Source organism: Scyliorhinus torazame, chromosome 15, assembly GCF_047496885.1.
Source record: "Scyliorhinus torazame isolate Kashiwa2021f chromosome 15, sScyTor2.1, whole genome shotgun sequence".
NCBI lineage: Eukaryota > Metazoa > Chordata > Chondrichthyes > Carcharhiniformes > Scyliorhinidae > Scyliorhinus > Scyliorhinus torazame.
In genome coordinates this window covers 202310243-202332321 of record NC_092721.1, presented here as the reverse complement: position 1 = coordinate 202332321, position 22079 = coordinate 202310243, and the positions used below count along the sequence as shown (strand labels likewise).

Here is a 22079-nt window from a genome sequence, read left to right as displayed (position 1 = left end):
GTCCTCATCAATTTCAGAATTGTTCACCAATTCTGAGAGGAACTTGAACCTTTTCGCAATCTGCTCATATGGGTCAATCCTCTTGCGTAACTGGATTATCAAGCAGTCATAGAGTTGATATAGAACTTCTATCCTAAATTTGTCAGCTCCTCTCAAAGAAGCAATACCACTTGTTCCATCTGAAAATTTCCTCGTAACAATGCGTTTGGAAGCATCAGAATAACTTGAGGTGATATCTTCACACAAACCTTTTGCTTCTGATTCATAGTGTGCAATCCTATCGGCTGAATTTTCTCTGAGTTCTTTAACAAACAAAAGTAAAGATGATAGCAGAAGATAACCTTCAAATACATCAAAACCTGGGGCGTCATTCTCCGACCCCCCGCCGGGTCGGAGAATGGCCGTTGGCCGCCGTGAATCCCGCCCCCGCCCCCCGCCGAAGTCTCCGCTCCCGGAGATTGGGCGGGGGCGGGAATCCAGCCACGCCGGTTGGCGGGACCCCCCGCTGGATTCTCCGGCCCGGATGGGCCGAAGTCCCGCCCAGGAATTGCCTGTCCCGCCGACGTAAATCAAACCTGGTATTTACCGGCGGGACCAGGCAGCGTGGGCGGGCTCCGGGGTCCTGGGGGGGGGCGCGGGGCGATCTGACCCCGGGGGGTGCCCCCACGGTGGCCTGGCCCGCGATCGGGGCCCACCGATCCGCGGGCGGGCCTGTGCCGTGGGGGCACTCTTTCCCTTCCGCCTCCGCTACGGCCTCCACCATGGCGGAGGCGGAAGAGACTCTCCCCACTGCGCATGCGCGGGAAACTTTCGGCGGCCGCTGACGCTCCCGCGCATGCGCGGGGAAACTGACAGCGGCCGCTGACGCTCCCGCGCATGCGCCGCATTTCCGCGCCAGCTGGCGGGGCAACAAACGCCATTTCCGCCAGCTGGCGGGGCGGAAATCCCTCCGGCGTCGGCCTAGCCCCTCAATGTTGGGGCTAGGCCGCCAAAGATGCGGAGACTTCCGCACCTTTTTGCCGGCGCGATGCCCGTCTGATTTGCGCCGGCTTTGGCGCCAGTCGGCGGGCATCCCGCCGTTGGGGGAGAATTTCGCCCCAGGGGTTTGGAGTTTCTTACTTGTTTTGTTGAAATGCTCCAGCACTTCTTCCCCAACGACTGTTAAAATAGCATATTCCAGCTTTACCGACTTGTGGTATAAATTCTTTGCATCTCGTTTACATTCAGGCTTCTCTTCTGAGTCTTCAAAAATATGTTTGAGAGTTTGTAAAATACCCATATATCTATTTTTAATTGCCCGGACTGCTTCATAGTGTGCAGACCATCTAGTTACACTTAAGCTCTTTAGAGAAAAATGTAGATTGCCCTGTGTGTTTAAAATTCCCCATCTTCGTGGAGATCCAGAAAAGAAAACATACAGCTCCTGCAAAATGCCAAAATAGTCAACAACCTCAGGTACAGTAGACACTGCCTTTTCTCCAACAAGGTTAAGTGAATGGGCTGCACATGATACATAGTCTGCGTACCTGTTAATGTTTTTAAAGAGTGCTTGCAGCCCCTTCTCCGAGCCCTTCATGTTAGATGCATTATCGTAGGGCTGACCACGGATATTTTCAAGTGAAAGCTTATGTTCACCCAGGACTTGTTGTATTTTGTTGAACAAGGTCGTGGATGAATGGTTTTCTATTGGTAAAAATGTTAAAAATCTCTCACAGGGTTTTCCATAGCAGTATCGAACCACAATTACCAGCTGGTCAACATGTGTCAGGTCATGCGTAGAGTCAGCAATAATAGAGTAGTATTTGGTGTCTAGGTTGTTGATTTGATTCACAATTTCATCTTACACATGTTTTCCCATGATTTCTATCAATTCTTCATACACGGGTTTGGATAGGTAAGTAGCATTTACTTTTTCAATTTTACATTTCTCGAGACGTTCATGTAAAAATGGGTCGAACTCTGCAATAAGCTCAATGGCCCCCATGAAGTTTCCATTATTTGGTGAGCCCCACTTCTCCTCATGACCTCTAAATGCCAAACCTCTTTCACTTAAAAACTTTATAACAGCTACAACTCTTTTCAGTACTTCAAAATAGTACTGTATGGTTTTTATCATCTGTTCTTCAAGTTGCTGATCCACAGTATTTTTTAAAAACCCCTTCTCAGAAAGTAAAGCTCCATTTTTTAAGATTTATAATAAATAAGCTAAATAGGCTAAACTAGGCTATGTTCAAGCTAGCCTACGCTAGGCTAGACTAAGTTAGGCAAGACTAGGCCACCAAAACTCATAGGCTAAGGTAATGTAACACAATTTTACTATTATTTGAACACTTTTCATAATAAACACCTGTAATTTAACATAAATTCACCCTTTTATTACTTTTTCATAAATACTTGTAATATAGTATTAGCCTAGGCTATGTGGTCGTAGCCTACCTTCCGTTCACCTCATCATAAAAACAATCGGCTTAGGCTAATCAAACACTATTTCACCTTTATTACTTACCTCACTTTTCTAAATATAACATTTATTTTTGAGTAGGGGTAATTAAAATATTGTATCCTTATGAACACTTTATTGAAAAAAATTCTTGTCTAGATCGCTATCACGAGTGCAATCACGTTGAAAATTCAAGTTAGCAATGTGCTTGCCTTTTCAACAGATTCCCTTTGTTGTTACGACACGTCATCTACTGTTTGTATTTCTGTCATAAATGTTAATAGTGTTTAAAATTATTTATAATTATTTTATATTAAATATATTTAGAGTGAAACATCCTTAATTTGAATGTTTTTTCGTTTACGGCTAGCCTACACAATACTTTAATAACGTTTTCATTTTTATTTTAACTATCATTTTGTATTGAATTACACTATATTATTAATATTATTTTTTTTTTTAACCCCTTTTCATACAGTAGGCCCCAAATTTTTAAGCAATGTGGACTAAAGTACCGTGGGGTCTTTGACACCCAACCCAGCGGGCAAGTAGATCAATAGTTTGATCCAAAAGGTGCGCCTCTGGCAGAGCAGCACTCCTTCAGCACTGCACTGGAGTGCCAGTCTTGATTCTATGTGCTTGAGTCCTGGGGCGAGATTCTCCGACCCCCCTCCGGGTCGGAGAATCGCCGGGGGCTGGCGTGAATCCCGCCCCTGCCGGTTGCCGAATTCTCCGGCACCAGATATGCGGCGGGGGCGGGAATCGCGCCGCGCCGGTTGGCGCCCCCCCCCCCCCCCCCCCCCGCGGTTCTCCGGCCCGGATGGACCGAAGTCCCGCTGCTAAAATGCCTGTCCCGCCGGCGTGGATTAAACTACTTACCTTTCCGGCGGGACAAGGCGGCACAGGCGGGCTCCGGGGTCCTGGGGGGGGGCGCGGGGCGATCTGGCCCCGGGGGGGTGCCCCCACGGTGGCCTGGCCCGCGATCGGGGCCCACCGATCCGCGGGCGGGCCTGTGCCGTGGGGGCACTCTTTTCCTTCCGCCTTCGCACGGTCTCCACCATGGCGGAGGCGGAAGAGACTCCCTCCACTGCGCATGCGCGGGAATGCCGACAGCGCCTGCTAACGCTCCTGTGCATGCGCCGTCCGGAGATGTCATTTCCGCGCCAGCTGGCGGGGCACCAAAGGCTTTTTCCGCCAGCTGGCGGGGCGGAAATTAGTCCGGCGCGGGCCTAGCCCCTTAAGGTTGGGGCTCGGCCCCCCAAGATGCGGAGCATTCCGCACCTTTGGGGCGGCGCGATGCCCGACTGATTTGCGCCGTTTTGGGCGCCAGTCGGCGGACATCGCGCCGATACCGGAGAATTTCGCCCCTGAAGTGGGTCGTGCTCCTGAAATCTTTGTGATTCCGAGTATAGAGTACTGCCCACTGTACCAGGACTGATAGCAGTGGTGCAGTGATTGTCTGTCAGGTGATGAGGGGTTGAATGTTCTCAGAGACTCAGTGAGGATCGTGCTGCTACTGATCCGGAGATTTTTGTTCATTATTTTCCAGATTCCTCCCAACTTACCATGTTCAGTCACTTTGCAACCAGGACCTGAAGACACAGGAAAGGTATAACTCCCATCCTCCCTGCAATTCCTTTCACTCTTTTCCTCTATCCTCTATTTTTATCCTTGTCTCTTTTGTCCTCTATTCCCCGTTTTCTTACCCTCTCTCTCTTTTCTCCATCTCCCCCTTAACCTCCTCTCTCGTTCACTGCGCTTCGCTATTTCATTGGTGCCTCTTGTTCATGTTCACAGAAGGTCTTCACCGGGTGATTCAACAACCCCCTCCCCCCCCCCCCCCCCACCCTGCCCCATCTCCCCCTGACATCCGACACACCCACCAATGGGCCTAGGTCGGGTGCGCTTCCAGAGGGTTGGTGCAGGCCGGATGGGTCGAATGGCCTCCTCCGCTGTAGGAATTCTATCGACACAGATTTAAGGCTTTGGGCAAGGGGATATGAGCAAGAACATTTTCACACAGTGAGTTGTAATGACCTGTAACTCACTGCCAATTTCCTTTTGAAATCATTCCTCACCTCGCCTTCCACCCCTCCCTCGCGGGCAGCGAGTTCCAGCTCATCACCACTTGCTCTGGAAAGAAGGTTTTTCCTCACATTCCCCCCCCGTGTCACGTGCCCAAAACCTTAAATCTGTGTCCCCCCCGAGTGGGATTATGAGGATAGGGTAGGAAGTAGGTGTAGGTAGGGTGCTCTTTCAGAGAATTGGTGAAGACTCGATGGGCTGAATGGCCTCCTCCTGCCCTGTAGCAATTCTATGATTCTAGCCCCAGCTTCTCCAACCCAACCTTGTAACTAAAATCCCCTCGTCCCTGCGCCCATCCTGATAAATCTCCTCCACACCCTATCGAGGACCCTCACAGCCTTCCAAAAGATTCAGCAGAACCTTCCTGCTTTTCTACTCAACACCTCAATTAATGAAGTCCAGGATCCCACGTGCTTTGCTCACTACTCTCTCAATATGTCCCGAACCCTTGAAAGATTGAGACCCCCCCCCCAGGGCCCTCTGTCCCTGCGCGCTCATACAATGGCTGTATTTTATCAGCTGAGTTGGGATCGCAATGTCAGGGGGGGAAGGTGGCTCTCGATCCTACACCTGCCGCCAGTGAGACCTGGTCGGCAATTTTACCGCCAGCGCCCTCCTAATCGGTTGTCTGTCCGCCTGCCACCAAATCACCTTGCTGCCAGCTCGATCGCAGGGCCGGTTAATTGTGAAGCCTCAGTTGCAGGGCCAGGAGAAGGGGTCAGTGCAGAGGAGTGCAGGAAACCTGGGGGATCACCGGCAGGTAAGTTTTTTTTTTTTAATTGGCAATTCGCAGGGCCGAGGGTCGAAGGGCAAACCCATCTGGGGCGGTCGCTGGGGCAGTGGGGGGGTGGGGGGGGGGGGGGGGTGTTGCCTTCCCTCGCTCCCACCCCTCCTTTGGCCTATGAGGTTCATCCTCACTAGGAGCCTGCCTCTATTTTGCTAGCGGCCTCCCCACATGGAAGAACGGGATGCCCGCACAGTAAATATGACCCATAATAGGGCCTTCATTTACATATGCAAATGAGGCACCCACCTCTTTGGGGCAGGCAGCCGATCCATTTCCGTAAAATGCCCTGATAGGGGGATCACATCAGGGATCCACTTTGACTCGGATGTCAACTGGTCTTTCCTCAGCCCTCACCCGCCCCCCCCCCCCCCCCCCCCCCCACCCCCCCCAACCCTTTGACCTGAGGGCCGCCAAAAATTCAGCCCCACGCATTTGGCCAGAATCTTGTGGAGGCAACGGGAATCTCAGCCATTGTCTGAAGAGCAGTGAAAAGCCCTGGCTGCCTCCGTCTGGGCAGGTCTGCCCCATCTTGTGCCAGTCAGGGGCGGAGAGGGGGTGTCGGTGACTGCAGCCGGTACAACACATGTCAGGGCCTCGGACCCCGGCACAGCTGAATGATGGCAGGGGGAGTGCTGCGGGATTGGGGGGGGCGGTCACGATGGAGGGGGTGTGAGGGCCGTGAGCAGCAAGGGCAGGGCGGTAACTCTCAGTGGGCTCCCCTTCCCCGATGCTGGAGCCCTCGAGCAGCCGCTTTGCCCCCTCCACCTGGGAGCATTCAAACTAACACACCAGGGTTTGCCTGTCATGCTCCCCACACGGCGGGCCCACTGCCCATCACTGGGTTCATTATGAAATGAGGCCCTTCGGCGTGTGTTCATTGGCTCTGAAGGGCCTCAATTGGCTGCGGGGCAGGGAGGCCAGCCAGGGACCTTCGCACCACTGGCTTAAATCGGGGCGGAGACTGGACGGTAGTGGAGTCCCCATGATTAAATACGCCGTTCTGCCCATTGAGTCGACGTTGCCCCTCCCTCTCCCTTCTATCAAAATGCATCACCTCACACCTTGTACTAGGTTCCATTTCAATGGTGAACATCCAGCATTTCTGGCATCAGCTCGCTGCCTCTATTCACTGATTGGGGTTGACGGGCCCTCTTGAATCCACTGCCTGACCACCTTGTCGCATTCTGTTTGAGTGCAGCTTCCATTTGCTGAGCCTCACCACGGGCCTCTCCTCTTTCTCTTCACCTAGGCTTGCGGTGTGGACTTTGAGGTGAAAACGTATTGTGCAGAGAACCTGGAAGAGAAAATTCATAAAAGGTAAATCCCCTTACTCTTCATTGACTGCGGTAAATGAAACCGGGTGTGGGAGTAGTGGGGGGAGGGGGGATGCTGGAGAAACAGGTTGTTGAGCAAGGTGCCGTTTGCCGCCCACTCATTTCTCCACCGAGCAACTGAAGGTCAAGTGACCAGGCCGACAGTGTGAGAAACGGTAGCATTGTGAATAGGCAGGAGAGAGAATAGGCACTGCCCTCAGTACCATTTACGTAGAATCCTGCAGCACAATCCAAAGATGTGCAGGTTAGGCGGATTGGCCATGCTAAATTGCCCCTTCGTGTCTAAAGATGTTTAGGTTGGGTGGGGTTACGGGGATAGGGCGGGGGAGTGGGCCTAGGTGGGGTGCGTTTTTGGAAGGTCTGCGCAGACTCGATGGGCTGAATGGCCTCCTTCTGCCCTGTAGGGATTCCAAGATTCTATGATTCAATAAAATCTTGGCTCATTTCTAAACTCCACTATCCTGTACTCCTCCAAATGATCACTCGTTCTCTCCTACCTTGGAGATAAGGACTCTCCTCAATGTACCTGCATCGTTCTGAGCTTCTGTTAGTTATCATTGATCATATTTGGATGAATCTTATCATATATTTCGCAACCTCTGCTGGCAGGAACTCAGTGAGGCTGGTGATTCGTAAGGTGCAGTACGCACCTGAGAAACCTGGTCCACAACCCATGGCGGAGACCACGAGACAGTTCCTCATGTCTGACAAACCCCTCCACCTGGAGGCATCACTGGACAAAGAGGTGAGAGTCGCGGGAGAGGTGAGTGGCACAAAGACATCCAGGAGTCACAGATAAAAAGGACCACTTTAGTACAGACTTTCTGACTCTGTCTCAAAACATCGCCGCAATCTCACTCCAAAGTCTGCTGATATTATCTCCTGGCGACCGGCTGTACTATAACTTAAACTCCTCAAACGCCTTGTTTAGATTCCAGTCCATAACTCCTGGGCATCTGTTATTCTATATATAAACCCCCCTGAACCCCTCGATTAGATTCCAGTCTGCAACTCATTCCCGGGTATCTGTTATTCTATATATAAACCCCCCCTGAACCCCTCGATTAGATTTCAGTCTATAACTCACTCCCAGGTATCTGTTATTCTGTATAGAAACCACCCCGAACCCCTCGATTAGATTCCAGTCTGTAACTCACACCCAGGTATCTGTTACGCTACATATAAACCCCCCCTGAACCCCTCGATTCGATTCCAGTCTGTAACTCACTCCCGGGTATCTGTTATTCTATATATAAACCCCCCCTGAACCGCTCAATTAGATTCCAGTCTGTAACTCACTCCCAGGTATCTGTTATTCTATATATAAACCACCCCTAACCCTTCGATTAGATTCCAGTCTGTAACTCACTCCCAGGTATCTGTTACGCTACATATAAACCCCCCCTGAACCCCTCAATTAGATTCCAGTCTGTAATTCACTCCCAGGTATCTGTTATTCTATATATAAACCATCCCTAACCCCTCGATTAGTTTCCAGTCTGTAACTCACTCCCAGGTGTCTGTTATTCTATATATAAACCAGCCCTAACCCCTCGATTAGTTTCCAGTCTGTATCTCACTATCCCGGTATCTGTTATTCTATATATAAACCACCCCGAACCCCTCGATTTGATTCCAGTCTGTAACTCACTCCCGGGGATCTGTTATTCTATATAGAAACCACCCTGAACCCCTCGATTAGATTCCAGTCTGTAACTCACTCCCGAGCATCTGTTATTCTATATAGAAACCACCCCGAACTCCTCGATTAGATTCCAGTCTGTAACTCACACCCGGGTATCTGTTATTCTATATAAAAACCACCCCGAACCCCTCGATTAGATTCCAGTCTGTAGCTCACTCCTGGGTATCTGTTATTCTATATATAAACCACCCCGAGCCCCTCGATTAGATTCCAGTCTGTAACTCACTCCCGTGTATCTGTTATTCTATATATAAACCACCCCGAACCCCTCGATTAGACTCACTCCCGGGTATCTGTTATTCTATATATAAACCCCCCTGAACCCCTCGATTAGATTTCAGTCTGTAACTCACTCCCGGGTATCTGTTATTCTATATATAAACTACCCTGAACCCCTCGATTAGATTCCAGTCTGTAATTCTCTCCCGAGTATTTGTTATTCTATCTATAAACTACCCCGAGCCCCTCGATTAGATTCCAGTCTGTAACTCGCTCCCGGGTATCTGTTATTAGATGAGTCTGGGTTTTAGGCTATGTTCTGCCATGATGTGATTACCATGTTAATTTGAATGACAACAGCAGGGTGAGTGGGGCTGCTGTGACTGCCAGTTGCATGAATGGTAAATCCTGACTGAAACCAGCATTTCACTCATGAATGGCGATCTCAAATAATTGTGTGATCACAGCACATGCCCTTTGAACCAATGACCCTGCTGCCTGACCTGAGTGACTCCATATCTTGGAGGGTTCTGTGTTTTGAAAGCTGTGAATATTTTTGCCGTTCCAGATTTATTATCATGGTGAACCAATAAATGTCAATGTTCACGTGACAAATAACACCAACAAGACTGTCAAGAAGTTAAAGATTGCAGGTAAGTGTGACGTCTGGTAAATGTGTATGGTATCTCCGCTCCCTTGGCTCTCAGTATTCTGATGGGAGTCGGATCATTTTACTGGAATGTTAACAGGCGGGGCAGCATGGTAGCCTTGTGGATAGCACAATTGCTTCACAGCTCCAGGGTCCCAGGTTCGATTCCCTGCTTGGGTCACTGACTGTGCGGAGTCTGCACGTTTTTTTCATAGAATTTACAGTGCAGAAGGAGGCCATTCGGCCCATCGAGTCTGCACCGGCTCTTGGAAAGAACACCCTACCCAAGGTCAACACCTCCACCCTATCCCCATAACCCAGTAACCCCACCCAACACTAAGGGCAATTTTGGACACTAAGGGCAATTTTATTATGGCCAATCCACCTAACCTGCACATCTTTGGACTGTGGGAGGAAACCGGAGCACCCGGAGGAACCCCACGCACACACGGGGAGGATGTGCAGACTCCGCACAGACAGTGACCCAAGCTGGAATCGAACCTGGGACCCTGGAGCTGTGAAGCAATTGTGCTATCCACAATGCCACCGTGCTGCCCCACCGTTCTCCCCGTGTCTGCGTGGGTTTCCTCCGGGTGCTCCGGTTTCCTCCCACAGTCCAAAGATGTGCAGGTTAGGTGGATTGGCCATGATAAATTGCCCTTAGTGTCCAAAATTGCCCTTAGTGTTGGGTGGGGTTACTGGGTTATGGGGATAGGGTGGAGGTGTTGACCTTGGGTAGGGTGCCCTTTCCAAGAGCCGGTGCAGACTCGATGGACCGAATGGCCTCCTCTAATCTATGATACTTCATCAGGATATGTCACAGCTGGGTCCAGAATTGTGGGGCGGGATTCTCCGCCGGCGGGATGCTCCGTTTTGCCGCAGCCCGGGGGTTTCCCGATGGCGTGGGGCTGCCCCACAATGGGAAAGCCCATTGACCGGACGGCGTAATGGAGCATCCCGCCGGCGGGGTGAATCAGGAATGTGGCGCGGCGGGATGGAGAATCCAGCCTATGAATATGAATATGAAATGTACACAAGATTCCCATTGTGGACACACAAACAGGGCTAAGGGTAGATGTGTAAAGAGGTGATGATTATCGTTGAAAAGAGAGGCGTGTGGTTGAAATTTTTCATCTTGCACGCACCAGAACAAACGCAAGAATGCAAAATTTCAAACAATCGCAACTATTTATACTACCGGGTGAAAGGGGTACTAATCTCCTGTTGTATAAATTATTCTGATTGTTTCAAAATTTGGCATTCTTGCATTTGTCCTGATGAGTGCAAGACTGAAAGCTTCGACAACACGTCTCTCTTTTCTGCGATCTGCAGCTGATGTTTATTTTCACCTGAGGAACGAGCTGTGCTCCGAAAGCTAGTGGTTCGAAATAAACCTGTTGGACTTTAACCTGGTGTTGTAAGACTTCTTACTGTGCTCACCCCAGTCCAAAGCCGGCATCTCCACATGATGTCTATTTTGTGTGATGCCAATAATCAAGAAGGCCACAGTTGTAAGTGAAAGATGGGGGTGAGTCAGGAGCCCTTCCTTTACATGACAGCAGTGTGCCAGCAGGTAGAGCCTTGAAGTGCAACTCTAGGATTGAGACACTTCGGGATTGCGGTTATCTAATCAATGCATGTGAAATCTGACCAGGGTTAGCACTGAAAATGAGGGCAAACTCGAGACAAACAAATCACACGTCAGGAGGGATTAAGTCCAGGAGCCGGCGCAGATTATTTGATCACCCAAAGCTGCTACTTTTTCAAACATGCACCTCTTGTTTTACAGTTCGTCAGTACGCCGACATCTGCCTGTTTAACACTGCCCAGTACAAGTGCCCGGTCGCCACAGCAGAAACAGAGTGAGTACAGCACTGCCAGCCTTTGCAATCATAGAATCACGGGAACGTATAGAACAGAAGGAGGCCATTTGGCGCACCATGTCTGTACTGGCTCTGTGAAAAAGCAATTGTGCTCAGTCCAGTGCCCCTGCTTCTTGTCTCTAAACGGTCCATCCCTCTCTTCAAATTATTTATGGAATCTGCTTCCATCACCTTTTCAGATCGAAACATTTCTCCTTGTGGTATTCAATGGTTCAATTGTTCTGTGTTTGATCGTATGTACCTGGTAATTAATCTATGCTCACTATGCTTGATTGGTTAAGCCTGGGTGTTGACTTGGAGCAAATTAACTCAAGCCCACAACGCTAAACTGGGAGGATAGCGTAGCCATTTTAAAGCGTTGTAAAGCTCTGTGAATAACGTCCCTGAACACTTAGACACTAGTGCCAGAAACTAGGAATTTCTGAGGGAAATGAAACACAGCAAATACACAACACCCCTCATCTCCTTCTAAATTTTTCCCAAGGATTTTAAATCCATGACTTTGTCTTATTGGCCCAGTCACCAGAGGGAACCTACAGATCAAAATTCAGATCTTCTTGGGGACAGTCCGAACTTTCTCCCTATAACTGAAGTCACTCATCCCGGGATACTTGGGAACACCACCAGCTGGTGGTTCCCCTCCAAACCACTGGCCGTCCTGACTTGGAAACATATCAGCCGTTCCTTCACCGTCGCTGGGTCAAAATCCTGGGAGACCCTCCCTAACAGCACAGTGGGTGTACCTGCACCACATGGACTGCAGCGATTCAAGAAGGCAGCTCACCACCACCTTCTCAAGGGGCAATTAGGGATGGGGAATAAATGCAACAATGCTCACGTCCTGTCAATGAATTTTTTTAAAATCCTGGTAAATCCCCCCCCCCCGTTCCCTTTTTTTAAGATCTTTACAACGTTCCCACAAAATTTCCCATAGTATTCTGCCAGCTTTGCTGAACCCGTCGCCCCTCTGCCCAGTTCACCCATCGCCCCTCTGCCCAGTTCACCCATCGCCCCTCTGCTCGCTGACCCACAAGGGCTCTTGGTTAAGGAAGGCCTTGGGCGCGAGTCTCCACTCCCGCGCCGGTTTGGAGAATCGCCTGGCACACCATTTTTCCCCGCGACGCCGTTCCGACGCCCTCCCAAGATGTCGGATGGATCTTGCGGGGCGCGGAGGAAAGGAGGTCCTCCTTCAGAGAGGCCTGCCCGCCGACCGGTGGGCACCGATCGCGGGCCAGACCCTATTTGAGGCCTCCCCCGGTCCAGGAACCTCCCTGCCCCCCCCCCACAGGCCATCCCCCCAGCGTTCCTGCGCTGTTCCCGCCGGCAGCGACCAGGTGTGGACGGCGGCGGTGGGAACCCGTCGTATTGGGCAGGCCGCTCGGCCCATCCAGGCCGGAGAATAGAGGGGATAGCGGAGAATCACCATTTTGGGTGTCTCGGGCGATTCTCCGGCCTGCGCCGCGCAGAACACGACGGGGCCGTTCTCGCCGCTTGGGTGAATCGCGGGAGGGCGTCGGACCGGCGTCGCGTGGAAAAATGGCGCGGCAGGCGATTCTCCCAACTGCCGGGGGAGCGGAGAATCGCGCCCCCTGTTTGCAGGGACTAGTCCTGAACGGCGCTCGCCAGAGGTCTCCGATGTGAAGGGGATAGATACCAACACCTCGGTTAATTCAGGAAACTGCATGAGACTAGCTGCCTCGGTCTAATATGCAGATTTGCCAAAGGTGATCCTGCCCACAATGGGCAGGATTCACATCGCAACATCAAAATCACTAATCAGATCAATTACTGTTTGTGGGACATTGCTGTGTGCAAATTGGCTTCCTTATTTCCTACCTTTCAGCGGTGGCTCATTGTGAAGATACTTTATTGGCTGTAAAATGATTTGGGTTGTGCCAGGGTCATGAAAAGTGATATATAAATGCAATTTCTTGAATATTGTTGAAAAGAGAGACATGTTGCCAACTTTCATTCATCGGGACAAATGCAAGAATGCCAAATTTCAAACAATCACCACAACGTGTACTATAGGAGAAAAGGATACTGATCGGTTGGCAAGTCAATTTCAGTTGGCTGTGGCATTGCCTTGGAGAAAGCATTGGGGATCTATTTGTTCCCCAAATTCCTGGGTAATTCAAACAATTTGCAAGGCTTGAACATATTCCTTTTGTTTGCAAGTGGGTCCCCGTATCTGAATGTATGTCGCCTCTATGCGATGTGAATCCTGCGCCATTTTGGTAGGAATAACAGCAAAAGGGATTATTATTTAAATGATAAAATATTAAAACACGCTGCTGTGCAGAGAGACCTGGGTGTGCTAGTGCATGAGTCGCAAAAAGTTGGTTTACAGGTGCAACAGGTGATTAAGAAGGCAAATGGAATTTTGTCCTTCATTGCTAGAGGGATGGAGTTTAGGACTAGGGAGGTTATGCTGCAATTGTATAAGGTGTTAGTGAGGCCACACCTGGAGTATTGTGTTCAGTTTTGGTCTCCTTACTTGAGAAAGGACATACTGGCACTGGAGGGTGTGCAGAGGAGATTCACTAGGTTAATCCCAGAGCTGAAGGGGTTGTATTACAAGGAGAGGTTGAGTAGACTGGTCCTGTACTCGTTGGAATTTAGAAGGATGAGGGGGGATCTTATAGAAACTTATAAAATTATGAAGGGAATAGATAGGATAGATGCGGGCAGGTTGTTTCCACTGGTGGGTGAAAGCAGAACTAGGGGCATAGCCTCAAAATAAGGGGAAGTAGATTTAGGACTGAGTTTAGGAGGAACTTCTTCACCCAAAGGGTTGTGGATCTATGGAATTCCTTGCCCAGTGAAGCAGTAGAGGCTCCTTCATTAAATGTTTATAAGATAAAGATAGATAGTTTTTTGAAGAATAAAGGGATTAAGGGTTATGGTGTTCGGGCGGGAAAGTGGAGCTGAGTCCACAAAAGATCAGCCATGATCTCATTGATTGGTGGAGCAGGCTCGAGGGGCCAGATGGCCTACTCCTGCTCCTAGTTCTTATGTTCTTATGTTCTAGCAACAGTTAATCTATGTTTGTTGTCGCTGATTTTGTTGACCCATTGAAGTGTCAGGTGATCAATGAGGGGAGTGATGAAACAAGCCACCCCCCCCGCCCCACCCACCCCGTTCTAACCCAGAGTTGCCAATCCAGTTCAGGCACTGGTGTAAGAATGTGGCATCTGTGAACAATCCTTAACCTGGACTGAACCAACCCACTAATGTGTTCTGCAGCCATCACCTTCCATTCCAGTCCCAGTCGCTAGCTATCCTGGAGGAACTAATGTTGGGTTACTCCCAATTGAGCCTTCCTTGATTATCCTTCTCTCTGTCGCTCACTCTCTTTGTTTCCAGTGACATTGTGGCTCCGAGTTCGACGTTCTGCAAAGTGTACACGCTGACGCCGTACCTAGCCAATAACCGAGAGAAACGTGGCTTGGCTCTGGACGGGAAACTCAAGCATGAGGACACGAACCTGGCGTCCAGCACCCTGTAAGCACACTCGACATTTGTAAGGCTTTTAAACATCTACTAACTCACCTCCTGACACCCCAAAGCCTGTCCCCAAGTCAGGAATGTGATGGAATACTCTCCACTTGCCTGGATGAGTGCAGCTCCGATAACACTCAAGAAGTGGAGATGCCGGTGTTGGACTGGGGTGGGCACAGTAAGAAGTCTTACAACACTCGGTTAAAGCTCAACAGATTTGTTTCGAACCACTAGCTTTCGGAGCACTGCTCCTTCCTCAGGAGATTCTCCGAAAGCTGGTGATTCGAAACAAACCTGTTGGACTTTAGCCTGGTGTTGTAAGACTTCTTACTGTGAACACTCTAGAAGCTCAACACCATCCAGGACAAAGCAGCCCACTTGATTGACACCCCTTCCAAAAATATTCCCTCCCTCCAGCAGCGGCACACCGTTAGTTCACTGTTGCTGGGTCAAAATCCCGGAACGAAGGGCGGTACCGTGGCACAGTGGTTAGCACTGCTGCCTCACAGAGCCAGGGACCCAGGTTCGATTCCAGCCTTGGGTCACTGTCTGTGCGGAGTCTGCACTTCCTCTGTGTCTGCTTGGGTTTCCTCCGGGTGCTCCGGTTTCCTCCCGCAGTCCAAAGATGTGCAGGTTAGGTGGATTCACCATGCTAAATTGCCCCTTAATGTCCAAGAGTGTGTGGGGCTACAGGGCTCAAGGGAGTGGGCCGAGGTAGGCTGCTATTTCAGAGGGTCGGTGCAGACTCAATGGGCCGAATGGAATTTTATGATTCTAACTCATTCGCTAACAGCACTGTGAGTGTACTACACAGCATGGGCTGCAGCGGTTCAAGAGGGCAGCTCACCACCACTTTCTCAAGGACAACTCGGGATGGGTAATAAATGCTGGTCTATCTATCAATCTCAGTCTTGAAAATTTCAAATGTTCCCCACCCCCCTTCCCTGCTTCCACTGTCTTTATGGGATACAATTCCAGATTTCCTTTTGTGGAAAGGTTTTCCTGATTCTCTCCTGAATGCCTAGCCCTCACCTAGGCCCCTAGGTTTTTAATACATACAATTACCTAAAAGGAAAGATGCAATTTACACAGCATAAGAACAATTCCTGTGGTTAAAAATCCATTAATTTAGCTAAATTTGCCCTATGACCCATTAGCCCTGTTGGAGAAGCTAACAGTGCAAGGGGCTGCTACTGAACTGAAACTAGGCGAGGATGGACTTTCTCAATGGGTAGCACTCCCTCCCCATCCTCACCCACCCCTGGGCTAGAAAACCACAAGTTCAAATCCCACTCCAGACACTCGGGCATAAAATCGAGACTAACACTGGATTGCTCTGGATTCATCTGTTTCCATGAATATGACGACTTGAGGATGTTGGGCTGCTTTTAAGAATGTCTCTCCACTTTTCAACAGTCGCATATGGAATCCTAAGGGGCATGGAAAATGCAGTAAAACCCCTTGATGAGTCCCCAGTGTTGTTGATCCCATGGATGCCATGCAGAGAGAGAGAGATTGTGTCCAATTTCTGCCGCTCCACAATATATTATTGGAGTGAGTCTCGAAGGTGGGATTCCCATTGATATTGACAATGTTCTTTCCCCGCAGATTAAGAGATGGAGCAAATAAGGAGATCCTCGGCATCATGGTCTCTTACAAAGTCAAAGTGAAGTTGGTTGTTTCGAGAGGGGGGTAAGTGTGTCACAGTGCAAGTTATTGTAATGAGCTGGATCATTGTTGGGTATTGCAGTTAGATTGGTCAGGAAAAGGAGTGCTTGTCAAAGAACCACCAACGATCACCTTGTGAGGTATATGGCCCAGTATTCTTTGATGGTTTTAGTCAACGGTTTCTCTTCCCAATGTGCTATTGTGCCCAAGACTTCATCTCTGAACTACTCTGAATGAACGTACCTCAGTCAAATGACAATGGCGGCTGCTGGGGTTTGTCTCAGTGAACCAGGCCTATTGATTGAAGCAGAGAGAGGTATGGGAATACTCCTCGCTACCGAGTCACCAATGGATTGGAAATGTACATTGGATGTGGGCAGGGACGTGGGTGGTGAAGATGCCTGAGTATCTCACTGACCCATACAATCCATCACTGTCCAATAGAGTCCATCACTGACGAATAGAGTCCATCACTGTCCAATAGAATCCATCACTGACGAATAGAGTCCATCACTGTCCAATAGAGTTCACCACTGACCAATAGAGTTAATCATTGACCAATAGAGTTCATCACTGACCAATAGAGTTCACCATTGACCCATAGAATCCATCACTGACCAATAGAATCCATCACTGACCAATAGAGTTCACTACTGACCAATATAATCCATCACTGACCAATAGAACCCATCACTGTCCAATAGAATCCATCACAGACCAATAGAGTGCATCACTGTCCAGTAGAATCCATCATTGTCCAATAGAATCCATCACTGACCAATAGCATCCATCACTGAACAATAGAACCCATCACTGTCCAATAGAATCCATCACTGACCAATAGAACACATCACTGAGCAATAGAGTCCATCACTGTACAATAGACACCATCACTGAACAATAGAACCCATCACTGACCAATAGAATCCATCACTGTCCAATAGAGTCCATCACTGTCCAATAGAATCCATCACTGACCAATAGAGTGCATCACTGTCCAGTAGAATCCATCATTGTCCAATAGAATCCATCACTGACCAATAGAATCCATCACTGACCAATAGAACCCATCACTGTCCAATAGAATCCATCATTGTCCAATAGAATCCATCACTGACGAATAGAGTCCATCACTGTACAACAGACACCATCACTGAACAATAGAACCCATCACTGACCAATAGAATCCATCACTGTCCAATAGAGTCTATCACTGACTAATAGAACCCATCACTGACCAATAGAATCGATCACTGACCAATAGAGTCCATCACAGTCTAATAGAATCCACCACTGTCCAATAGAATCTGTCACTGAACAATAGAGTTCATCACTGACCAATAGAATCCATCATTGTCCAACAGAATCCATCACTGACCAATAGAGTCCAACACTGACCAATAGAATTCATCACCGACAAATAGAATCCATCACTGTCTAATAGAATCCATCACTGACCAATAGAGTCCATCGCTGACCAATAGAATCCAGCACTGACCAATAGAATCCATCACTGTCCAATAGAATCCATCACTGACCAATATAGTTCATCACTGACCAATAGAATCCAGCACTGTCCAATTAAATCCAGCACTGACCAATAGAATCCATCACTGTCCAATAGAATCCATCACTGACCAATATAGTTCATCACTGATGAATATAATCCAGCACTATCCAATATAATCCAGCACTGACCAATAGAATCCATCACTGTCTAATAGAATCCATCACTGACCAATAGAATCCATCACTGACCAATAGAATCCATCACTGTCCAATAGAATCCATCACTGACCAATAGAATCCATCACTGACCAATATAATCCATCATTGTCCAATAGAGTCCATCACTGTCCAATAGAATCCATCACTGACCAATATAGTTAATCACTGACCAATAGAATCTATCACTGTCCAATAGAATCCATCACTGACCAATAGAATCCATCGCTGACCAATAGAATCCAGCACTGTCCAATAGAATCCATCACTGTCCAATAGAATCCATCACTGATTAATAGAATCCATCGCTGTCCAATAGAATCCATCACTGACCAATAGAATCCATCACTGACCAATAGAATCCAGCACTGTCCAATATAATCCATCACTGACCAATAGAATCCATCACTGTCCAATAGAATCCATCACTGACTAATAGAATCCATCACTGACCAATAGAATCCAGCACTGTCCAATATAATCAATCACTGATTAATAGAATCCATCACTGTCCAATAGAATCCATCACTGACCAATAGAATCCATCACTGACCAATAGAATCCATCACTGACCAATAGAGTCCTACACTGACCAATAGAATCCATCACTGACCAATAGAATCCATCACTGACCAATAGAATCCAGCGCTGTCCAATATAATCCATCACTGACCAATAGAATCCATCACTGTCCAATAGAATCCATCACTGGGGACTTCCGGTGACGGCGGGCGGGAGGCGGCCGCACAATGGAGGGCTCCCGCTCGGGAACGGCATTTTCGGGGCTTTAAGCCCGGTCCCAGGGTCCACGGAGGCGGCAGAAGCAGGGAGAAGGCACGGAGGAGGCACTGTGAAGACACAGGAGGGAAAAAAACCCAAAGAAAAATGTCGAGGGTGAGCAAAAAAACGGCCGAAAAAAAGAATCCATCACTGACCAATAGAATCCATCACTGACCAATAGAATCCATCACTGACCAATAGAGTCCATCACTGACCAATAGAATCCATCACTGACCAATAGAATCCAGCACTGTCCAATATAATCCATCACTGATTAATAGAATCCATCACTGTCCAATAGAATCCATCACTGTCCAATAGAATCCATCACTGACCAATAGAGTCCAACACTGACCAATAGAATCCATCACTGACCAATAGAATCCATCACTGACCAATAGAATCCAGCACTGTCCAATATAATCCATCACTGACCAATAGAATCCATCACTGTCCAATAGAATCCATCACTGACCAATAGAATCCATCACTGACCAATAGAGTCCAACACTGACCAATAGAATCCATCACTGACCAATAGAATCCATCACTGACCAATAGAGTCCATCACTGACCAATAGAATCCATCACTGACCAATAGAATCCATCACTGCCCAATAGAACCATCACTGACCAATAGAATCCATCGCTCTCCAATATAGTTCATCACTGACCAATAGAGCCAATCACTGACCAATAGAATCCATCACTGAGCAATAGAATCCATCACTGACCAATAGAATCCATCACTGGCCAATAGAATCCAGCGCTGTCCAATATAATCCATCACTGACCAATAGAATCCATCACTGTCCAATAGAATCCATCACTGTCCAATAGAATCCATCACTGGGGACTTCCGGTGACGGCGGGCGGGAGGCGGCCGCACAATGGAGGGCTCCCGCTCGGGAACGGCATTTTCGGGGCTTTAAGCCCGGTCCCAGGGTCCACGGAGGCGGCAGAAGCAGGGAGAAGGCACGGAGGAGGCACTGTGAAGACACAGGAGGGAAAAAAACCCAAAGAAAAATGTCGAGGGTGAGCAAAAAAACGGCCGAAAAAAAGAATCCATCACTGACCAATAGAATCCATTACTGACCAATAGAATCCATCACTGACCAATAGAGTCCATCACTGACCAATAGAATCCATCACTGACCAATAGAATCCAGCACTGTCCAATATAATCCATCACTGATTAATAGAATCCATCACTGTCCAATAGAATCCATCACTGTCCAATAGAATCCATCACTGACCAATAGAATCCATCACTGACCAATAGAGTCCAACACTGACCAATAGAATCCATCACTGACCAATAGAATCCATCACTGACCAATAGAATCCAGCACTGTCCAATATAATCCATCACTGACCAATAGAATCCATCACTGTCCAATAGAATCCATCACTGACCAATAGAATCCATCACTGACCAATAGAGTCCAACACTGACCAATAGAATCCATCACTGACCAATAGAATCCATCACTGACCAATAGAGTCCATCACTGACCAATAGAATCCATCACTGACCAATAGAATCCATCACTGCCCAATAGAACCATCACTGACCAATAGAATCCATCGCTCTCCAATATAGTTCATCACTGACCAATAGAGCCAATCACTGACCAATAGAATCCATCACTGAGCAATAGAATCCATCACTGTCCAATACAATCCATCACTGACCAATAGAATCCATCACTGACCAATAGAGTCCATCACTGTCCAATAGAATCCATCACTGACCAATAGAATCCATCACTGTCCAATAGAATCCATCACTGACCAATAGAATCCATCACTGACCAATAGAGTTCAGCACGGACCAATAGAATCCATCACTGACCAATAGAGTCCATTACTGTCCAATATAATCCATCACTGTCCAATAGAGTCTATCCCAGTCCAATAGAGTTCAGCACAGACCAATATAGTCCATCATTGACCAATAGAGTTCATCACTGACCAATAGAGTCCATTACTGTCCAATATAATCCATCACTGTCCCTCCAGAAAGGATTTTACGGTCTATGGGAGGCTGGGGGAGGTTGAACAGGGAGTTAGTGGTTTGCTTGCTCTCGCCCCCACCACCTCAAATTGGTGAATCAAATGTTGGACCAACTGGCGGGAGGATAACCAATCAGCAGTGTGAAAAAGGGGCTCTGCGCCCAATCAGGAATCTAGGCCTGGGTGTCAGGCGGGAGAGGGGGTAGGCCAGAATTCAGCCTCAACCGCCAATTTAAATGCCCCCCCCCCCCCCCCCCCCACCTCCTCACACTCTCACTGGTTCCTTATTGTTTAAGGAAGCCTAAAAACAATGAATAAATAAAAGTCGAAAAAATACACTGACACTCCACCTTCACCAGCCCAACCTGCTGTGACACGGAGCCATGGTCCTAGTGGAAGCCTCTTTCTCCTTCCATCGCGCTGCCCCCTGGTGTAAATCACTCCCAAATGTTCTCCTGGCCAACCACTGGGGAATGATCTGGCAGTATGAAAATTACAACAAATTAAACAAGGTCAATTGTTCGTTCGTTGTTTTTTATAAGGTGGCAGAGGAGCTTCCGGTTTTGGTACCTGCAGGGTGGAGGGAAGGGGCAGGGGGGGGTCGGGGAGGGGCAGGGAGGTGGAGGTGGAGGTGGGGGTACACAGTGGCTGTGCCGAATTTGGGGTCGTAAAATCCAGCCCACGGTTGCTCCCCACCCTTAGAGATGCCCCTCCTGCCCCATCACTGAGCCACAGAATCCCTCCCATGGACTAGCCATCCCGGCTGTTCATCCTCGTCACATTCGCCATTGACTCATTTTACCATCAGCTTGCTGATGGCTCAGCTCTGAGCTTGGCCACCCTACGCGATGTCTGCAGGACCTGGCACCACCACGGGAGACCATAAAAAGTGCTTCACAGACAATTTGAGGTGTAGGAAACCCAGCAACCAATTTGCTCAGCGCAACATTCTGGCGAGGGAAATGTGATAATTACCACATAATCTGGCTTTAGTCATTTTGATCGAGGGATGGGTCAGAATACCAGAATTAACTCTCCAAAACCGTGGACCTTTTCCAGCGTGCACGCGGCCTTGTTTTCACATCCCGTCTATAAGACAGCACGTCTGACAGTGCGGCACTCTTTCAGTACTGCACTGGGAGAGTCAGCCTGAGTTACAGGCTCCATTTCCCGGAAGAGGAAGAGGAATCAACGACCTTCGGATTCAAAGGCCCCTGAACGATGCCACCATTGTACTTTAACTTTAGCCAGAGGAGTAGGCTGCGTCAATACTTAAACAATGTTTGA

The 22079-nt window shown here is 48.5% G+C and overlaps 1 protein-coding gene across 1 annotated transcript in view; it reads left to right on the top strand.

Annotated features, from left to right (window-relative positions):
• Positions 1-22079, top strand: part of LOC140392129 (beta-arrestin-1) — a 46910-nt gene that overhangs the window by 3758 nt on the left and 21073 nt on the right. Inside the window, exons 2-8 of the mRNA XM_072477452.1 lie at positions 3990-4049; positions 6562-6629; positions 7256-7391; positions 9139-9223; positions 11009-11081; positions 14469-14606; positions 16212-16295. Of these exons, the coding sequence (XP_072333553.1) occupies positions 3990-4049; positions 6562-6629; positions 7256-7391; positions 9139-9223; positions 11009-11081; positions 14469-14606; positions 16212-16295 (644 nt within the window). The remainder of the gene's footprint in view (positions 1-3989; positions 4050-6561; positions 6630-7255; positions 7392-9138; positions 9224-11008; positions 11082-14468; positions 14607-16211; positions 16296-22079) is intronic.